The sequence below is a fragment of the Bubalus bubalis genome, chromosome 2 (assembly GCF_019923935.1).
Source record: "Bubalus bubalis isolate 160015118507 breed Murrah chromosome 2, NDDB_SH_1, whole genome shotgun sequence".
Lineage (NCBI taxonomy): Eukaryota > Metazoa > Chordata > Mammalia > Artiodactyla > Bovidae > Bubalus > Bubalus bubalis.
The window spans coordinates 96655131-96676644 of NC_059158.1; the positions used below are offsets into that span (position 1 = coordinate 96655131).

Here is a 21514-nt window from a genome sequence, read left to right on the forward strand (position 1 = left end):
AAGAACGTTAGATAAAGAACTCTGCTCTGGTCATATCCTCTTTCCCTAGCCTAGGATCCAGATTATTTTTTTTTACATCCTTTGTACTGTCTGGCAATGAAAATATATTTTAGATGAACATAAATTATCTGAATATTAAAACAAATAACTGCCACCATTGTACTATATCCAAAACACTGAACAGAGTTTCCTTGGGTCAGTTATTATGGGATGAAAATGGAATGAGATTCAACAAAATATTTTAAAATTTTTTCAGTTACATGATTTCTTTGTAATATCGAATCATCATGAAATTTAGCATTATTACCATTTTATTCCTATTCAAGCCTAGCATAAAAAATTATTCTTTAACATGGATTTCCCTGGTTGAAACTCTGTGCTACCAGTGCAGGGGGACACAGGTTTGATCCACTGGTTGGGGAAGTTCCACATGCCATGTGGCTCAATGAATGAATAAATAAAGCCCTTATTTAAAAAAAAATTATTTTCCTCTGGATATTGAAAATTGAAAAATTGCTCTGGATATTAAAACCCCTGAGTCATGTAAAATCTCAGGTCCTACTTTTTTAGAACCACCATCTCCTGTGCTTTTCAACCCCTCAACCCCATGAACTTTTCAGTTCAGGGATATCGTGTCTAAAACTTGGAACAATTTTTGTGTCTAATGTCTCTGTAGAACGTGTACAAATCAGACCTGGAGTGGCTGCGTGGCATCGGCTGGATGCCAGAAGGCTCAGTGGAAATGAACAGGGTGAAGAATGCTCAAGACCTGATCAATGAAAGACGCTACAGGACTCGCCCAGAAGCCTTGACATTTACGTCCATTGTCGACACGCCAGAGGTCGTCCTGGCAAAAGCCAATTCTCTGCAAATGAGCGAGGTAAGAACCATCCTACTTTCAGGCTCCCCTCTTGTGGGGCTTTCTCTTCGAAAGATGCCACCCCAATGGAGCAAATGAATTGTGTCTCTTCAAAGACCTCAAGTGATGGGAGCAACTCTAAGAATCTCTTGGCTAGTTTAGTGAAGGCACGTGCCAAGTAGAGCTGTGACGAATGCCAGTGTGCCTTTCCGCTATCTCACACACAAATTGGGAAGCACTAAAATGAAAACTGTCACTACACAACACTGCTGGAAAGCAAATACCTATTACCAAACATATGGCATAATGCTCCACATTGAATGGTAGAATACTGCATAAGTCAGGGTCCTCCAGAGAAATGGAGCTAAATGGAATGTATGAGACAGAGGTTTATTTTATGGAACTGACTCACATAATTGTGGAGGCTGGCATGGCCAAAGTTTGCTAGATAGGCCAACTGGCTGGAGACCCAGGAAGACAGGTCCAAGGCAGTTGGCTGGCAGGATTACCCTTGCCCAGGGGAGGTCAGTCTTTTTTCTCTTAAAGCCGTCATTTGATGGGATGAAGCCCCCCACCTCCCATATCACAGAGGGTAATCTACTTTATCCAAATCTGCTGTTATGAATGTTAATCTGTTCTAAAAAATACCTTCACAGAAACAGCTAGAATAATATTTGACCAAATACCTGGGTACTGCGGCCTAGTCAAGTTGACACAAAAAACTAACCGTTGCAAACATAGCACAAAACATTTTTCCAGGTTAAATAGTTGTGAAGGCTTAAGTTTCAAATATCTGTCACTGTATTAAAATAATATTTTCCTTCTCTCCACAGAAACTGTATCAAGAAGCCTGGAATAAAGATAAAAGCAACATAAGCATTCCTTCTGACACACCACTCATACTGCAGGCTCAAATCAATGCCATGCAAATCAGCAATGTAAGAGGCATAATAATGGAGTATCAAGGTCTTTGAAGGACAGCATCTGTCAGCATATGGAATGTGTTATAATGGACGAATTAGCCACCTTAGAAGTGTTTATAGCTTGGGGTGCCAGATACGTTCTATTTAGCTACCATTCCCAAGGCAATATGAATGGGAATTCTCCTTCAAACATTAGTTTAGATACACGTCTGGGTCCCTGCCCTGTGAGAGTTGGGATACCTGAATCTTACTGATGTCCTCCTTTCAACCTGGAAGTCATTGTCCTACGTCCAATGCCCGCAGCTCAGTTTCATCGTATACTGACTGAGAAGAATGAACTCCCTAGTTAAGTGCCTCTTATACAAGGAAGTATAAGAGGTAACAGTCTCTGTGGTCTTTATAGGTTTTGGATTAATCCAGAACTTTCTTGTTTGACATTTCAAGGCCATAAGAAAAACCAAAACTTTTAATTATGTGGAGAGTGCAGGATAGGTATGTCACATCCCTTTAGCAGAGTCCTTTGAAAAGTCAAAGAGCAACATTAGGAAAAAAATCTTGCCTAGTCTTATGTGGTCGCTGGATGAAGGTTTTCTAGGTTCGCGGTTGATTCTTAGTTCCCATGTGTAAGGGGATGGTTTCACATTGTACCACATTGTGATGGGTGCAAATAATACAAGCAATAGTAGCTTTAGATGTTTAGCCTTAAAATTATAATCACAAGTACCCTGTGCTCCATGAAATAAATAGGCAATAATTAAAAGAAGATCTCAGAAGTGACTGTTTTTTCTTAAGCTGCCATCATGTACAGTGTGCTTTATGATTCATAGTATAACTACTGTGAGTCTGTCCACTGATTTTCAGTTCTTACAAGCAAACTTGTGTTTTCCCTCAACAGAAACTCTACCAGAAAGACTGGGATGAGGCCAAGCAGAAAGGCTATGACTTGAGAGCAGATGCCATTGAAATCAAGCATGCCAAAGCCTCCAGAGAAATCGCCAGCGAGGTACAGCTCCTCCTAGTTTCTTGTGGGTTTTCTACTCTATACAACAAATTGGGAAAGGATTTTTCAAGAATTTTGCTTTGGTTTGATTTGCTTTTAAATTCGTGTGCTAAAAACTCTATTTTAAAATATTAAAATGGGGTGAAAAACACTAAGGTAAACATAGGTGAAGTCTATGTGTAAATCGCTTCTAAGTTGTTTATAAGTAAAGGTGAAATATCATGAAGAATCTGTACAAAATCCTCAGGGAACATTTAGGAGCCAGTACAATGTGATTTTTAATCCTCCACATTTTTATGACATTCTCCATAAACACAAATCAAAGATGAAAGTTTTATGTTAAACTTAAGACTGAGATCACATTTTATACACAAGATCTTACACTGGAGGCATATGTATAATGTTCTGAATAACTATTTGAAGTTCATTTAACAGTAATTTAAAAATTTACAGCAGTCAAATCAATTATCCTACCAAGGCCCAGCTCTAAACCTTTAAGCCACCTTCATTCCTTTTCTTCAAATTCTTTATTTTTTATCTTATGTATCCAGCTGTCTCTTCTTTCCTATTTTTATCTCTAAAACCATAGTCAATCCACAGTATCTGCCTTATTCTCAGTTTCTCTGTCTCCCCATGTTGTCCAAATGTTCCTGTGTTATCCAAATAGAGGAAAGAGAAACTGGCCCTAAGACACTTAGAGTGGAGACTTGTCCACAGGCCTTTTGTTGTCGTCTTCTGATTTGAACCATCAACCTTGTTTTCCATTCCTGAAACGTGCACCTTTCTTGTCTGTCTCCAAGACCACACATATGACTTTTTCCTACCTCAGCTACCTTCAGTACTCTGGGGGACCATGTGACCTAATTTCCACTTGTCAGGCAATCTTGGCAATAATGATTGCCACCCCACTGTGCCTTATTTTTCCCATTTGAAATATGTGATAATACTAATATCAACATCATAGAGATGTTATAAGGATTAAATGAGGTTATAATTGCATCTATTCAACTATTTTTGACTAAAGAACTCAGCGGTTTCATATGAATTGACCTAATACTTTGGAGAAGGCAATGGCACCCCACTCCAGTACTCTTGCCTGGAAAATCCCATGGACGGAGGAGCCTGGTAGGCTGCAGTCCATGGGGTCACTAAGAGCTGGACACGACTGAGCGACTTAATTTTCACTTTCATGCATTGGAGAATGAAATGGCAACCCACTCCAGTGTTCTTGCCTGGAGAATCCCAGAGATGGGGGAGCCTGGTGGGCTGCCATCTATGGGGTCGCACAGAGTCGGACACAACTGAAGCGACTTAGCAGCAGCAGCAATACTTTGAAGCACTCATAATAGTGTCTGACATATAGTGATTGCTCAGTAACTGTTAGCTATTATTTTTTTGTTAATCTTGTCCACCATACTATATCCCTCCTGCTTGCTCATGTCTTCAATGAAAGTGTCTAAAATAACCCTGTCTAATTTCCTTAAAGTGAATTGAAATATATAATGACTGCCCATGTTGAGCCAATTCACATTAAGGCTAAAAAATATTCCAAAAGCATTTAATGTAAAGTCCTCTTCATGCATTATTTTCATATGTCTTTTTATCTATTTTTTCATAACTATAGTACAAATACAAAGAAGGTTACCGTAAGCAACTGGGCCACCACGTGGGTTTCCGCACCCTGCAAGATGACCCCAAATTGGTATGGTATATCCATGCTGCCAAGATTCAGAGTGACATAGAATACAAGAAAGCTTATGAGAAGTCTAAAGGAATTCACAATACACCGCTGGACATGATGTCCATCGTTCAGGCCAAGAAGTGCCAGGTCCTGGTTAGCGACATTGATTATCGCAATTACCTGCACCAGTGGATTTGTCTGCCGGATCAGAATGACGTGATCCAGGCGAAGAAAGCCTACGAACTGCAGAGCGATGTGCGTATCCTGTCTCCAGACTCCTGGGAGATGTGTGTCTGTGTGTCTAGTCATAGTGTATTCCCTAAGGATGTAATTTAAATACTGATCTTAATAGAATCTAACATATTCTGTATATTTCCATGGAGTTTTTCTGAACATTTTATATCTTATAGAGGATTCCTTCTTTTAGAAGGCCTTATTCGTCAAGATGAAAATCACTCTTATTCCATGTAATTAGGTAGAACATTTCAATCTCAGTTGTCCTGATCCATTACATTTGCATGATCAGGTATCTAAATGTCAGAAACAGATGTAAGCATAAGAAAATGTTGGATTTCAAGTTTATCTGACACATATAGGAAAAATGTGTAAATATATGTTTATATATATATTTATATATAAATAATATATTTATAAATATATTTATATATATATATTTAAATAATTTTAGAGAGAGAAAAAAGGAGAAGTGTACATAGATGTATGTATGTATTTTATCATTATACATATGGTACAGTGGTAAAGAATCTGCCTGCCAACACAGGAGAGGCAAAAATGCAGGTTCAGTCCCTGGGTCAGGAAGATCCCCTGGAGGAGGAAATGGCAATCCACTCCAGTATTCTTTCCTGGAAAATTCCATAGACAGAAGAACCTGGCGGGTTACTGTCCATGGAGCTCCAAAGAGTTGGACACAACCAAGCAACTGAGCACATACCTGCTTCTAAGGACCTTTTTATCTCCGATTCCTACAGATGTTATCCCCAGTGGCACGTCAAAGGCAGGCTTCAAATAGTGAGCACAGAGGCTCAATCTTCTGTAAAAACAAAATTACGTGTCATTGCAACCTCTCATTCCACAAGTGCTAGTTGCCAGCCCTGCTCCAGTTCCTATATAATCCTCTAAACTTACAGAGGTGTGTACCAGAGATGTAACATTCAAATGTTAACGTCTGATGTTGATCCTTGAGTTTTCCGGCACTGGCCACCCAGCTGGTTTAAGTAGAGGTCGTGTGTGGTTTGCTGGCATCATACTCTAGTACATGAATTGACTCTTCTGAGCTCTGTGGTCCTCTCCTTCTTATAGAATGTGTACAAATCAGACCTGGAATGGCTGAAGGGTATTGGATGGTTGCCAGAGGGTTCCGTGGAAGTGATGAGAGTAAAGAATGCCCAGAATCTCCTGAACGAAAGGTTGTATCGCACAAGGCCTGAGGCTCTCAAATTCACCAGCATTGTTGACACCCCTGAAGTTATTATGGCAAAGATCAATTCTGTACAGATCAGTGAGGTAAGTCAATTGATGATATGTTCAGACAAATTGAAGAAGTCTCAATAAAAATTATAATTGTGAACTTTATTTTCTAATTTTCTTTGTTATGGCTTCTTAGATTCACCCATCATTTAAAAATGGACATTTAATTTTCAAATACATGGTTTTTTTTAAAGTGTCTATGATATTTCTCATTTTGAAATTAATTTCTCATTTAGATGCTTTGTTCTCTGCAATCACCATCTGTGTTTTTTCAGTCTTTTAGCTGTGTTGATGCTTTCAATGGCTAAGTCAAAGATCTCTCTTGGTAAATGTCACATTGCACTTGAAAATATGTGGGTTATTTCCAGATATCTTTTGATATTGATCTCTATGACTTTAATACCTTTAGATCATGAAATTTTTGCATGTTATTTTATGTCCCTGGATATGTTTCAGTGTCTCCTGGTTTATTGCCTATGGGAACTGGAATAGAACTTGTATCCTACTATTGTGTTAAAATTGTATAAATCTTAATATTGTAGAATTGGTTCATAATGCTTTTCAGGTCTGCTATATCCTTGTACTTTTCTGTATATTCATTTTGTTAATTTTTGAGAGTTTGATATTGAAACTCCAATTGAAAATCTTCATTTATCTACATAAGAAATAACTTACTATATAATAGAACTATACATAACTTTGTTCTGTATCTTCCAAGTCTCCTGTAAATGTGTTATCATACTTTCATAATTTAAAAAAGAGAAAAGAAAAAATTGTAAACTTTAAATTGCTAACACCAGGATTAGAATCTTGAATCTTGAACATGCATGTATCCAGATGCAATCTCATATAACCAATCAATAACAGCATCCACATTTCATTTGACTAGATAACTCTTTGGTCAGTATAAGTGTGGTAGGCATCTTCATGTTCCATAGACTCTGATGTATACTTTGAACACATCTTGAAACCTGGCCTGTGTACAGGTCCACCAGTTAATACCATGATCACAAAATTTACACCTTTTTATTGCTATTCAATGGTGAAATAAGTTGAAAGTCCAGAGGCAGCTCCAATATTAGACATTATGATAGTTATTTGGGCCAAGAAAGCCAGGACTCGATTAGAAATGTGGATTATCACAGTTACCTGCAATGAGGGCTTACCTGCCAGATAATTACATGTGAATAAATAAAAGAGGATAAGTTTAGTTCATGTTTCTGATTCATTTTACATTTATAACACACATGAATGTGTTCTTGTTGAAGTCACTTTTGGCACCTTCTGAATAAAAACACAGATGAAAGCAAAATGCGATTTACATTTATATCTGAACACATCCAAAGAGAAATTTTCATCGTACCTATAGTTTTACTCACGTGGTAATTGGCTTATTCACTAATCAACGATCCTCTGTTTTTCATTTTTACCAGCCGCTGTATCGTGATGCCTGGGAGAGAGAGAAGGCGAACGTGAACATACCAGCTGATACTCCCTTGATGCTGCAGTCCAAGATCAATGCCGTGCAGATCAGCAATGTAAGGCCCTGTACAGCCAGTTGCTCACACCGTGTTCTCTGCCTCACCAAACCTATCGTCGGTGTGCTTCAGAGAGCGTTTAGCAATAGGCATTTCATTAACATTCCTTTTACTTCCAGCCTTTAGTAATAAGTGTGCACACACACCTGAGTGTGTGTTTATAATATGTCCTTGTCTTTTTTAGTAGGAAAAATGTAGTTTACACCAAACACATGACATCAAGACATAGATATGCATGTATAGTAATATTTAGTTTTCTTTTTAGTGGCCTATCATTGATTTTTCCTTTTAAAAGCCAAACTATGTACACATAATTTTTCTCATTTTCATATGATTTGTTGTCTTTTAAATTCTCTTCTTAAAAAAAAAAAAAAAAGATCCGGGAAGAGAATTTTACTAAATGTCATTAAAATGTACTAGAATTTAAGTTCAGTATGAAACCAGTCTATTTTATAAATCTTAAGGGAAAGTCAGTTTTTTAGTGTAACTGTTAACGTGTATTCTTGAACACTGAATAGAGTGTTCAGTAGCCTGTACTGAACTATTGTACTGAACTAGTAGTTCAGTAGTCAGTAGCCCCCTCTTCAGATTGACTGTCATTGCAATTCCCATTTGCAGAAACAATATCAGCAAGCTTGGGAAGATGTCAAGATGACCGGCTATGACCTGAAAGCAGACGCCATTGGGATCCAGCATGCCAAGGCTTCCAGGGACATTGCCAGTGATGTGAGAGCTCCTCTTTGCTCAGCCTTGACAAACACTAATTGACAGACAGACAGAGAGATAAAACTGTGCTAATCTTTAACATAATTCCTGAGGAATTATATTTGAGTAGAATGAAGGGCATTGATTACTAGTGTCTTGCTTTAAAATTCCAAATTCAAGAGCAACTTTGACAACAATTTGATGACTTACTTCTCTGCTTATTTCCACACTTCATATATTTAAGCACAGATCTGGATTTTCTTTTCAATATCTTATCAGTATCAGTTAATGTATAAACACTTACAGAGATCTAGTGGGCAGAGAAAATTCTATTGTTTCTTGAAGTGCAGCATGCCTAGGTGGTTCCTGGGATAATTTTATGTAGTACATGAACAAGCATTTTTAAAACAGTTACATTTGTTTTAATGTGTGCTAGAAAAACACTGATTTTGCCCACTTAGATAGGATTATAAATTTTAAAATAAAAATTGTAAATAAGTTTAAACTTTAAGATATATATTTATGTAGACAAGAAATCAAGTTGACAAAGTAAAATATGAAGTACAGGTAGTATTGTCACAACATTTTATGGCAGAACATGTGGGAACGGCACACAATGACTGAAGTTTGGGAAACAGTGGACAATCCTATACTGGAGGACAGCCCAGAAGCACAGTTCTTGCCTTTGAGGTGTTCACAATGTTTTCATGAATGTAGACGTAGAAGGCAAACCAAAGTATCAAGTATAAAACTTGTAGTATGAATTTAAAGAAAAACAGTGCCCCCAAAAGGGTAATATGAGGGAGTTATTTGAGCAGGCTGTCCAGAAGAAGTTAGTTTGGAGAAACAAATCTTCTTTCTTCTGTTCACATCCACCAGTATCTATACAAAACTGCTTACGAGAAACAGAAAGGTCATTACATCGGGTGTCGCAATGCCAAGGAAGACCCTAAACTGGTCTGGGCGGCAAATGTGTTGAAGATGCAGAATGACAGGCTGTACAAAAAGGCATACAATGACCACAAGGCCAAGATCACCATCCCGGTGGACATGGTGTCCATCAACGCTGCCAAAGAAGGCCAGGCATTAGCAAGCGATGTGGACTATCGCCATTACCTACACCAGTGGTCTTGCTTTCCTGACCAGAACGATGTGATCCAAGCCAGGAAAGCCTATGACCTGCAGAGTGATGTAAGTTGTTGCTGTGGTCCCTGGGGTGGGGGGTGGTGACTATTCCCCAGGAAGACAGCCTTCCACCACTTTGCCCGGTCACTCCTTCCAATGTTCAGGAATGCTTTCCCTGCCTGAGCACTCCCCTGGGATATTTTACTAAGTTTGTTAATCACAAGCCTTACTTCTGGGCTTATTCAGAAAGTTTTCATCTTTATTGTTAGTGGTACTACCAGAATTTTTCTATAGATTTTGTTAATGTGTTCATTGTTTGTAGCTTATTATCTATTGGTATCATCGTGTTTCTTCAGTTGAAGAATTACAGCGGCTGTCTTCCTTGAAATTAATTTAAAAGATTAGCAGCATGCTCTAAGCTCACTCATTTCCCTTAACTTTGTAATCTTCACAACATTATGTTTCATTAGTTTGCCCAAAGTATTTTTAGATTTCCTTATGTTTTCTAACCATTCGATCTTTTGAAAATGATGAATTCTACCAGGATATTTGTTTCTTATATAGAATGAATTCCTTCTTTTAATTATCTGAACTTCCCTTAAGCTTCAGGAGATATTTTAATATAATAGATGAGTTTGTTATAGAAGAGTATACCCATCATTTGAAATAATTGCCATTTGGTGAATTTAGTCCAGTTTCTAGATAAATGCAGTCTCTTCATTAACCTGAATCACACTGGTGTATTAAAGAATGCATATCAAAAAAAAATAAATAAATAAAATAAAGAATGCATATCAATGAAGTTCTTAAAGAATGATAAAGGGAAGCTTTAAAACCTATGTAATCCTCTTCAAGAATGAATTTTGGGTATCTGTCATACTTCACACACTAAAACATATAACCTTCACTAAGGTAGAAATTTCCCTGCATTTTGACTCCTCTTACTCCTCTTTATTTTAGCTTGATATTTGTATCCTATTAATATTAATATACTATTTCTGAAGAACACAATGGTTTTTTAATGAAATTCATAACTGGTGTTTCACATAAAGCAATTTTATCTGGTTAACCACTTACATATTCCTGAGAAAACATGTGGAGATAGCCAAGAAAATGCAAATCCCAGTTCAAAAGGAAGTGCAGTCCTGAAAAAGAAAACCCAAGTGGGATTGAAATTTTGGAACTAGGGACTGAGTTTAAATTATCCCTTTAAAAATATTTATTAAACCTACCATGTACCACATCTTGTGCTGAACACTAAAGGCACAATGGTGAATAAAGAAGAACGAGACAAAGTTCCTGACTGAAGGAAGTTCACGTTGATGATAAAGGAACAGATGTCAACTAATGAGTATCAGCAAAAATGGGATGGCTGAAAAAGAGTGGTCATTGCACTATGAAAAAGTGAGGTGGGAAAAGCTTCTCTGGGGAAATGCTGATTTGAGATAAGAAAAGAGAATAGGAGTTGGTTGTGAGGAAAACACAGTGAGGTCATTCCTGCAGAATGACCAACATCATACACAAAGCGGAGTGTATATAAAGCACAGACTGAAAGGCCAGTGTGGTCAGAACATATGGGTCAAAGGGAAGCCCGTGTCAGATGAGGTTGGAAGAATGAGGAGAGACTCATGCTAGACCATCAGCACAGCCTAGTCTATGATAAGATGTTGATCTTTATCCTGAGGCCAATGGGAAGTCATAGGTTTGGAGGATGTTGTGACATCAGATTTGAATGATGAATTTTGTAAAGACCATTCTGGCTTTTGTGTGGAGAACTTGTTGGAGAATCTATAATTTTTTTCAAAGTCTGCATTGGCTAATGAGATGATATTCAAAAATATTCAAGATATTCAAAAATCTCCCACACATCCCCCAAGCAGGGCATCCCTTCTGCATCATTCTGCTTTCTAGAATTTGTGTATGCACATGAACACACACACACACACACACACACCAGAGAAGACAAAGCAGGACAAAACACCGCTGTGCATATGAGAAATTCTCTGTTAGGCCCATGGTCAGCTTGATTTTTGTTTCTGGAAGAAAAATGTAACATGAAAAGCTGCTTTCTTACTTTACCACAGATTAAAAAAAAAACACACAAAAAAACCTGCCTCTCCTGACTTTGTTTTCTTTCCCAGGCCATCTACAAGGCTGACTTGGAGTGGCTCCGTGGCATCGGCTGGATGCCTGAAGGATCTCCGGAAGTGCTGAGAGTCAAGAATGCCCAGCATATCTTCCGAGACAGTGTCTATCGGACACCTGTGGTGAAACTCAAGTACACAAGTATTGTTGACACACCTGAAGTCGTCCTTGCGAAATCCAATGCTGAAAATATCAGCATTGTGAGTCACATTTTTGTTCTGTATTAAAATTCATGTTATAAAAGGAATGCTAAATAATTAATCTGGTAATCCATTTGTAAGATAATAGTAATATTGATGACAGCAAAGATTTCAGTAAGTGATGTTGACACGGTAGTTTTGTTACTGCTGACTAATTCTAAACAAAATCTCAAAGTACACATGAAAGGTAGTAATACAGATTTCATAACAAATTTGAGTAACTTATGCAAATGGATTCTGGAAATTTTTTTTTTCTGGAAATTTTTAATATGAAAAGATTTGGGACCAGCAAAATCAAAAGTTGTACACTGCAACTAGCAAAATTACAAACTGTGAAGTAATTTTGTTATTGATTCTTTCCACAGCCAAAGTACAGAGAAGTTTGGGACAAGGATAAAACTTCAATCCACATAATGCCAGATACTCCAGAAATTAATCTTGCTAGAACCAATGCTCTTAACGTGAGCAATGTAAGTACTGCAACAGACTCCCCTTTTGTTTGGAAAGTCACCCAGTTGGTAGGAAGCTATCACTAGGGAACTCTTCATAGGCAAGGAAGAGAAGATCGTGTGGGTAAGGAGGCCCTTGCCCAGGAGTGAGGAGAGGGGCCGATCCTTGGTTCTGAATCCCTGGGTAAGGCCAGTTACTCTAAGGCAATGTCAACAGGACAAAAGAGAGAAGGGAACAAGGAGAAAGGTGATGAAAGAGGAATGAAGAGACACAAACAAGAAAGGGGAATGAATGACAGATTCAGATGACATAAAATAATTAGAATTCATTTCACAACGGTATTTAAATTGATTTTAAAACCCAGATATATAGGGGATGCTTTTTATGAAATTATAAATTACTAAAATTGACCCCAGAAAAAGAATAAAAACCTATTATAAGAAGTGAAGAGGGTTATTAAAGACCTCTCCTCACTCCTCTATGATGTCAGGGTCACCCAGATGATTTTATAGGGCAATTCTTTCCAAACTTCAAGGAATAAATAACTATAGAGCCTAATGAAAGAAGGAAAACCTTCACCATTATAAAAACTTGTCCAACTGCCTCAAATGAAAACTGTAGACCAATAATAATGAGGAAATCTTAAATATTAAATCAAATTTGATAGTATGTGAATATGATATGATACAAATAACTAAGATTCATTCAGGAATGCCAAAAATATTTCATACTCAGAAAACTGATAATGTGCTAGAACAAAAGAAAAAAATTGTCTGCTCACTTTATTAGATTTAAAAAGATGTATGACCAAATCAAATATCCATTCTTTTTTTTTAAATAAAATCGTAGCAAAATAAGAATAAATGAATGTTTTCTTGTCATAACTAAGAATAAATTTCAAATCAAAGGCAAGGCTCATCAAGTAAGTAAGTTTCTCATTCAAGTCAGGAGTAAACCAAGAGTGCCCACTAGTTCAGTTCAGTTCAGTCGCTCAGTCGTGTCCGACTCTTTGTGACCCCATGGATCGCAGCACGCCAGGCCTCCCTGTCCATCACCAATTCCCGGAGTTTACTTAAACTCATGTCCATTGAGTCAGTGATGCCATCAAACCGTCTCATCCTTTGTCATCCCCTTCTCCTCCCACCTTCAATCTTTCCCAGCATCAGGGTCTTTTCCAATGAGTCAGTTCTTTGCATCAAGTGGCCAAAGTATTGGAGTTTCAGCTTCAGCATCATTCCTTCCAATGAATATTAAGGACTGATTTCCTTTGGAGTGGTTGGATCTCCTTGCAGTCCAAGGGACTCTCAAGAGTCTTCTCCAACACCACAGTTCAAAAGCATCAATTCTTCGGCTTTCTTTATAGTTCAGTTTTCTTTATAGTCCAACTCTCACATCCATACATGACTACTGGAAAAACCATAGCTTTGACTAGATGAACCTTTGTTGGCAAAGTAATGTCTCTGCTTTTTAATATGCTGTCTAGGTTGGTCATAACTTTTCTTTCAAGGAGCAAGTGTCTTTTTATTTCATGGCTGCAGTCATCATCTGCAGTGATTTTGGAGCCCAAAAAATAAAGTCTGTCACTGTTTCCACTATTTCCTCATCTATTTGCCATGAAGTGATGGGACTAGATGCCATGATCTTAGTTTTCTGAATGTTGAGTTTTAAGCCAACTTTTTCACTCTCCTTTTTCACTTTCATCAAGAGGCTCATTACCATTTTTTAACATTTGCTGAAAGTAGCTTAATGATAAGCTTCTCATTTATCCCCAAATAATTAATTAACAGTAAGGATAAGAGGGCTTCCCTGGTGGCTCAATGGTAAAGAATCCACCTGCCAGTGCAGGAGACATGGGTTAATTCCTGGTCCAGGAAGATCCCACATGCTGCAGAGCAACCAAGCCCATGTGCCACAATGACTGAGCCCGAGCCCGAGCCCAGGAACTGCAGCTATTTGAAGCCCGTGTGTCCTAGAGCCTGTGCTCCACAACAAGAGAAGACACTGCCATGAAAACCCCATTACTCTGCAACAAAGAGTAGCCCCTGTTCGCCTCAACTAGAGAAAAGCCCGCACAGCAATGAAAAGCCAGCACATCCATTAAAAAAGGAAAAAAAAAAAAAAAAGTAAAGATAAGAGATAAATATCAGAAAGAAAAAGACAGAATTATCATCCTTTGCAGAATAAATCATTGTATGCCAGGGGAAAGGGAGAGATCAACTTAAAACTCTATTAGATAAAATGAAAGAATTCAGTTACACGGGTAGCTTCACAGTTTAAGAAAGTTCAAGAAAGGTAGTACCTTCATGAATCACAGAGATTTTTCTGTGTGTGGAACAGTATGACCTTAGAAGAAGGATACTGTCTTTCTTAATACAGTCTACCATGGCTTGGAACCTTTTATCTTTCAAAAAATAATAAATCTTTGTGAGAGGAGTCTTCCAAGTAAAGATTCCTCAACATGTGTGTACTGCACACCAACTTTATTGTAATAAGCCTCTTAGGAGCTAATTTTTTCCAAGGGTTGGGAAGAAAGCAAAATTTTGATGCTGCTTTTGGACTAGAATTGGTACAGTATATGGTGCAGTGCATTCTTATTGCCAAGTGAGTGGATGGAGAGACATCCAGCTCTTCACCTGCATAGAATCGGCCTCTTCCTTCCAATCCATAGACATCTTTGGAAAAAGAATTCTGGAAAGTCTCATGTGCTATCTTTTGCATGATAAATTTCTCAGCTGGAAATACCAGAACCCTACCATTAATATCGGGCTTCCTAGGTGGCACTATTGGTAAAGAACCTTTCTGCCAAGACGTAAAGGGATGTGGGTTTGATTCCTGGGTCAGGAAGGTCCCCTGGAGGAAGGCATGGCAATCCACTCCAGTGTTCCTGTCTGGAGAATCCCATGGACAGAGGAGCCTGGTGGGCTACAGTCCATAGGGTCGCACAGAGTTGGACACAACTGAAGCAACTTAGCATGCATGCAGACATCATTAATATCATGATATAAGCAAGACTAGTATTTGACACCATGCCAAAAGTAAAGTTGTTAAATTTAGATACTAATGAGAATGGCTTCTGTATTGGAATGTATCAAACATCCTATTTGAATACTAAACAAAATACTCACTTTCTTTATACATAGTGTTGCTAGTACTGTAATCTTGGTAAAGTCCCCTATTTTAAGTCATTTTCAGCATTTAGAAAGCAGTTTTCTCAGGATATTTGTATATAATTTTATGGGTAACCAAACAAATTCATGTTAAATTGATTCATTTAAACTTGACACCAATTACATGAGTAAGACAGTGTTATTTTGTTTTTAATCATATGGGAAAGTTCAGACTTACAAAGATTAAAGAATTTGCCCACCTTCTCACAGTTAGTAGGTGAAGCAGTTAGGTCCTAAGTCCAGTTTTTTTGTAGCTCAAATAAAAATTATATCTGACCACATAAAAAAAGCGTATCACATAAGAAAAAATAGTATAATAATATATGTAATAAAAAAATACAAAAAATTTAAAATAACATTACAAATTTCCATTAAATATTCTCTATTATAATACATTTAAATGTGGAAAACACTGTCTTTTGTACAAAAAAAAGTCAAGCATTAAAATAGGCCCACTCAAACTTAATACAAAAACTTGAATGAAAATTCATATAAAACTTTTCCATACTTATAAGGACAGATCCTATCTAAGCACTCATTTTTTTCTTTTTTTTTATTATTTTTTTTTACTTTACAATATTCTATTGGTTTTGCCATACATCAACACGCATCTGCCAGGGTTGTACATGTGTTCCCAATCCTGAACCCCCCTCCCACCTTCCTCCCCATACCATCCCTCTGGGTCATCCCAGTGCACCATTTTTCACTCATTTTTCAAAATGCAAAGGCCATGAAACTAATTGAAATTCACTTCTGCTTTCTGCCTTGTTCAAGATCTGAACAATGGTGATATATTTGATTTCTGAATTATACATTTAAATTACTGCTATTTCTAACATTGTTAATACAGAACTTATCCACTTAAATGTGAACATATATTTAGAAAGTTTTCTGTAAATCAGTCACTATTTTCATTGACTTCTCTTTACAAACACAACAGTGCTACACTTAGAAAATGGCCCATTACCTCCAATCAGTGCTTCAGTAAAAAGATCTAACACTCCCAAACAATATGCATCAATAATTGTATTAGAAGATCTAAAAAAAAAAAAAAAACTGTAGAGAGGGAAAACCCTTGTTGTTTTTCAAATGTAAACCCTCCTTTTTCAAATGAAAAACCCTCTTGTTTTTCAGAATGTAAAAAAGTTTCTAATTCTGAAGATTAGAAAATTGAAGAATTAAGTAGAATTATGAAGAAATTCAGTAATAACCCATTAATGTCTGAACTTAAACTGATCCCAGTGTTATCAATACAAGAAGCACCTAAACCCTTTTACATCAACCATAAACAACTATACTGAAATCATAATTCAAATTAAAAAAAAGGAAAAAGCCTTGTCAAGTCCAGATCTTTGGATTCCAGACATGATGTTGTTCTCCAGTACATTGGTCCATGATGATTCTTTCAGTTATTCTCTTTTTATAAACTGGTTCTAGGACTTCAAAACGTACCCCTTTGTTGTTAATTCCATTGAACCCCTGTAGTCACTGATGAGTTTGAACCGGGAACAATACCTTGTTTTTCCTCCTCTTCAGAAACTTTACCGTGAAGGTTGGGATGAGATGAAGATGAGCTGTGACGTTCGGCTGGACGCCATCCCCATCCAGGCTGCCAAGGCCTCCAGGGAGATCGCCAGTGACGTGAGTGTGGCCTTGTTTACTCCTCAGTGTTTCATGCAAACACCCCAGGTGCATAGAGAGTTCCTGCTGTGATCCATCTGCTGTGTTTTTCTGTCCCCAGTATAAATACAAGCTTGATCACGAGAAGCAGAAGGGACACTACGTGGGCACCCGCACAGCCAGGGATGACAACAAGATCCGCTGGGCGCTCATAGCTGGCAAGATTCAGAATGAAAGAGAATACCGGCTGCACTGGGCCAAGTGGAAGTCTAAGTTCCAGAGCCCCCCGGATATGCTCTCCATCGAGCACTCTAAAAACTCCCAGACTCTGGTCAGCGATATCGATTACCGCCATTACCTGCACCAGTGGACGTGCATGCCTGACCAGAACGACGTGATTCAGGCCAGGAAAGCTTACGATCTGCAAAGCGATGTGAGTGGGCTGCATTTTAGCCTGAACTCTTTCATCATTTTCCCAGGACTCCCAGAAAGTTTATGTCATTAAATCTTGCATCATCACTTCATGTCTTTATACAGCCAAGAATTTGGTTTGGGTTAGAATTTATAGTGTGGTATCAAAATCACCAGTACCATGAAGGATAAGGAAATAAGTGGTAGTTGAATATAGTTCTTAATTGTATCACGTTAAAGACAACTACTCTGAGAGTATTACTTCTACAGAACTTAAGAAGCAATAGAAGTTTAAATTGTAAGTAAAATATTGGCAGTCCATGGACAGGATACAGGCATAGATATGCTGTTTTAGTTGACACAGTGTTTTTAAATTTTGAATTAAGTTTTAAAAGGTTTTAAAATCAGGGAATTTTGTATACAAATCTAGGATTTCCCATTTTGTTGGAAAAAAAATTAGAGGATGCAGCTCCAGACATGAACTAGCCATTGGTAGTCATGACCTCAGGCTAAATTAAGGCTACTGCTGCTGCTGCTAAGTCACTTCAGTCATGTGCAACCCCACAGACAGCAGCCCACCAGGCTCCCCCGTCCCTGGGATTCTCCAGGCAAGAACACTGGAGTGGGTTGCCATTTCCTTCTCCAATGCATGAAAGGAAAAGTGAAAGGGAAGTCACTCAGTCATGGCTGACTCTTAGCGACCCCATGGACTGCAGCCTACCAGGCTCCTCCGTCCATGGGATTTTCCAGGCGAGAGTACTGGAGTGGGTTGCCATTGCCTTCTCCGAAATCAAGGCTAAACCCCTTTAAATAGCATACTTGGCCCCCAGTTTATTATGCTGCCGCATCATTAATTTACTTAAGTTACTTGTCTGGTGCTTGAGTATGTCATTCTTAAAGTGCGTTTCTCCATCAGACCAATGAATAGAATAAATGTGACCAAACTCACTGACTGCTTCCTGGTCTTATTTTCACAGGCTATTTACAAGGCTGACTTGGAATGGTTACGTGGGATTGGGTGGATGCCAGCTGATTCTGTTTCTGTCAATCATGCCAAGCATATGGCAGACATCTTCAATGAGGTATTCCAAAATCTTATCCTGACATTCAGCACATTTCCTAAGAGACTAAACAAAAATACACAGCTAATATGCAGTCATTCCCTATCAGCAATTACAATTTCTATTGCTATCCTTTCCAAAATAATCCTGTACTGTCCCTGTCACATTGTGGGACCACACCCATAAGAATGTAAGACCACTCAGTGATGCTTGGAATTGTATAAATGGAAATTTTCTTCTGTCCTCAATGGTAATACATGTGAGAGAAGTTTGAAAATTGAAAAACACACATACACACACAGAGTACATGTAATGATATATTATATGATTTTGGGAGCTAAGCAAACCTGCTACCTTAAAATCTGTGGAAGGTATAAGATGTCAACCCATTTGTTTAAAAATAAAATGCTAAGAAGAAAGCCAAATTGCCAAAAAGATGCCATTGAAATATGACATTCTACACTTCTAGTTCAGACACACCCTTAATGCAGCATATCTTGCTCAGGACCGAGACAATGACTGTCTAAAAGAGATTTTCTTTCCCATAGAAAAAATATCGCACAAAAATAGAAACTCTCAACTTTACTCCTGTGGATGACAGAGTTGATTACGTGACAGCAAAACACAGTGGTGAAATCCTGAACGATGTAAGTACATGACTGTTGTTCTAAAATGGCTCGGTTAAATTTTTAAATAAAGGTGATCTGTTAAAAATTGTTTAAAATAGTAAAATTTCTGGGTTTGGAAGATGTCGTTTCCAAAGCTTTTCCGCTTCCTTACACTCATTGTACAATCGCTGTCTGAGATACGGATTGTAAATGTTGAGATGACTGGTGCCAGCAGCTGCTTGGACAGCATTATGTGTTCTTAATATCGAGGAACTTACCAACTTGCTTCTCATTTCTAGATTAAGTACCGAAAAGATTGGAATGACACAAAATCAAAGTACACTCTCACAGAAACCCCTCAGCTGCATACTGCCCAGGAGGCAGCCCGGATACTGGACCAGGTAAGGATTTTGCCTGGACGCCTGACACTTTCTGTGAGGATGGAGGACTATAACACACCTGTAGGAGACTTAGCCCTCTATCCTGACTCCTTGGTTTAACCCTTTGTCATGTCTGTCTTTTAGTATCTCTACAAGGAAAGCTGGGAGAAACAGAAAGCCACTGGTTACATTTTGCCTCCAGATGCTGTGCCATTTGTTCATGCCCATCATTCTGGTGATGTTCAGAGTGAGGTAAGTTATTCTTATATGAGTGCACTTTGCAAAGGTTGGCCATTGCCCTTATAGGGACCCAGTTACCCTAAGACATAGCACCATGGAGAGCTCCTTGTTGGCTGGCAGGCCTGGCTGGCCTTGGGGATGGCCAGAGTACCTGCTCCCTTCTTGTCCTTTTCCTGTGGGCTCTTGGCATTCTTCATCTTTCTTTTTTTTTTCTCTGCTGCTTCAAAAACTATTGTTTAAGGTCTTTATTTGTTTCTTCTATTCTCTGCTTCCCTAAAATCTCTAAGCCTTCAAATAAGATATTGTCAGAATTAGAAAATAAGTGTATATTTTTCTATTTTTAAATTGAAATTTCTTCATCTCTATTTCAATTTTTTTTCATATTTATTCTTGCGAGAGTAACAGAAATATCTGGGGGCCTGAGCTTGCTTGATGTTTCAAGCCCCTTCTGCCTTGTGTGTTTGTCTAAGTTGATGGAATCTCTGTTCCTCTTTCCACCAGCTGAAATACAAAGCTGAACACGTCAAGCAGAAAGGTCATTATGTGGGTGTCCCAACGATGAGAGATGATCCTAAACTGGTTTGGTTCGAGCACGCAGGCCAGATTCAGAATGACAGACTTTACAAAGAGAACTATCATAAAACAAAGGCCAAAATCCATATACCTCCTGATATGGTGTCAGTGTTGGCAGCCAAGGAGGGACAGGCCCTTGCCAGTGACATTGATTACCGCAATTACCTGCACCAATGGATATGTCACCCTGACCAAAATGATGTTATTCAGGCAAGGAAGGCCTATGACCTACAGAGTGATGTAAGTGATTTTTGTCTCTCAATTATCTAGAGGAATATGGTCTACTCAGAATCATAAGCACTAACTTGGAACCTCCAGTCTTTGAAACTCATAACCATAAATATATAGTTTGCTCTCGTAAGGGAACTGAGGCTGGATATGAAGTAGAGAAAGGTTGGGAGCAGTAATGGACAGCTTTGCTTACTGACTGTGCATTTCTGAATAACATTCAAAGTCAAGTTTTAAAAAATTGATTCTGTACCATCTCTATCATCAATAGTTCTTCACATGTGCATGGAAAATTGTCAACTGACTTAAAATAATTATTGGCTTGGGAGGGAGTTGACATTGATTTGGGATTTCAATAATATTACATGACAGTGTAGTCAAGACCTGGGGATGCCTCCTCCTTGCTTTGCCAAGCATCTCCTTCCTCAAGGCTTTCATGAAGGAATTGCTTGCAAGGAATCAAAGCAAAAGGGACACAATGTACTGATGAGTTGCAGAAGGGCCAGAAGCCCTTCTGCAGAGGTTGGCAAAGTTGGGATAGAGAATGTGTCTCAGGTCACCTTCCCCTGAAGCCTGAATCAAGATCTCTACCTGCCACCAGTAGTCTGTAGGAAACAAACACAATGCGTCAATGTGATGCTCAGGAGCACCGAGGAGCTAAGCGTACCCGGGTCTTCTCATTGTTACCAAAACAGGATGTCAGATCCTGCCTGCAGCACAGGTACTGAACTTGAACATCCCATCTCACTGGTGGCTGCAGCAGGATGACCTTTGTGGAACTCTAATCGATTAGCACCTCCTCTTTATGTGGTGTGCAGTGGTCTGAGAGAATCCAGGAAGTGGGGGCGAGGGTAAAGATAGACAGGAGGGGTGGCCCCCAACCCTACAAGGCATGAGCATTTACTTGTGTGACTGCCTTTATTTAGTCTGAATACCCCACAGATTTCTATATAACTATATATATCAAGTTCATCTAAAACCATAACTTCTTTGGTAAAACCTTGTCTTAGGCTCACAGGTGAAAACAACGGTTCCCTACCCTTAACTCCCACAGCATCTAAGTGTTCTTGCTCTCACAGCACCTACCACTGTCTACTTCATAGATAACTTCT

At 38.5% G+C, this 21514-nt stretch overlaps 1 protein-coding gene across 30 annotated transcripts in view; it reads left to right on the forward strand.

Annotated features, from left to right (window-relative positions):
* The window catches only part of NEB (nebulin), a 218281-nt gene that overhangs the window by 121116 nt on the left and 75651 nt on the right, over positions 1-21514 (forward strand). For all 30 annotated transcript variants that reach the window (XM_044935534.1, XM_025261488.2, XM_025261512.2 and 27 more), the window contains 17 exons: positions 677-880; positions 1693-1797; positions 2678-2785; positions 4407-4718; positions 5784-5987; positions 7385-7489; positions 8108-8215; positions 9074-9385; positions 11461-11664; positions 12030-12134; positions 16818-16922; positions 17023-17334; positions 18290-18394; positions 18922-19020; positions 19281-19382; positions 19506-19613; positions 20103-20414. In XM_044935534.1, the coding sequence (XP_044791469.1) occupies positions 677-880; positions 1693-1797; positions 2678-2785; positions 4407-4718; positions 5784-5987; positions 7385-7489; positions 8108-8215; positions 9074-9385; positions 11461-11664; positions 12030-12134; positions 16818-16922; positions 17023-17334; positions 18290-18394; positions 18922-19020; positions 19281-19382; positions 19506-19613; positions 20103-20414 (2910 nt within the window). The remainder of the gene's footprint in view (positions 1-676; positions 881-1692; positions 1798-2677; positions 2786-4406; positions 4719-5783; positions 5988-7384; positions 7490-8107; positions 8216-9073; positions 9386-11460; positions 11665-12029; positions 12135-16817; positions 16923-17022; positions 17335-18289; positions 18395-18921; positions 19021-19280; positions 19383-19505; positions 19614-20102; positions 20415-21514) is intronic.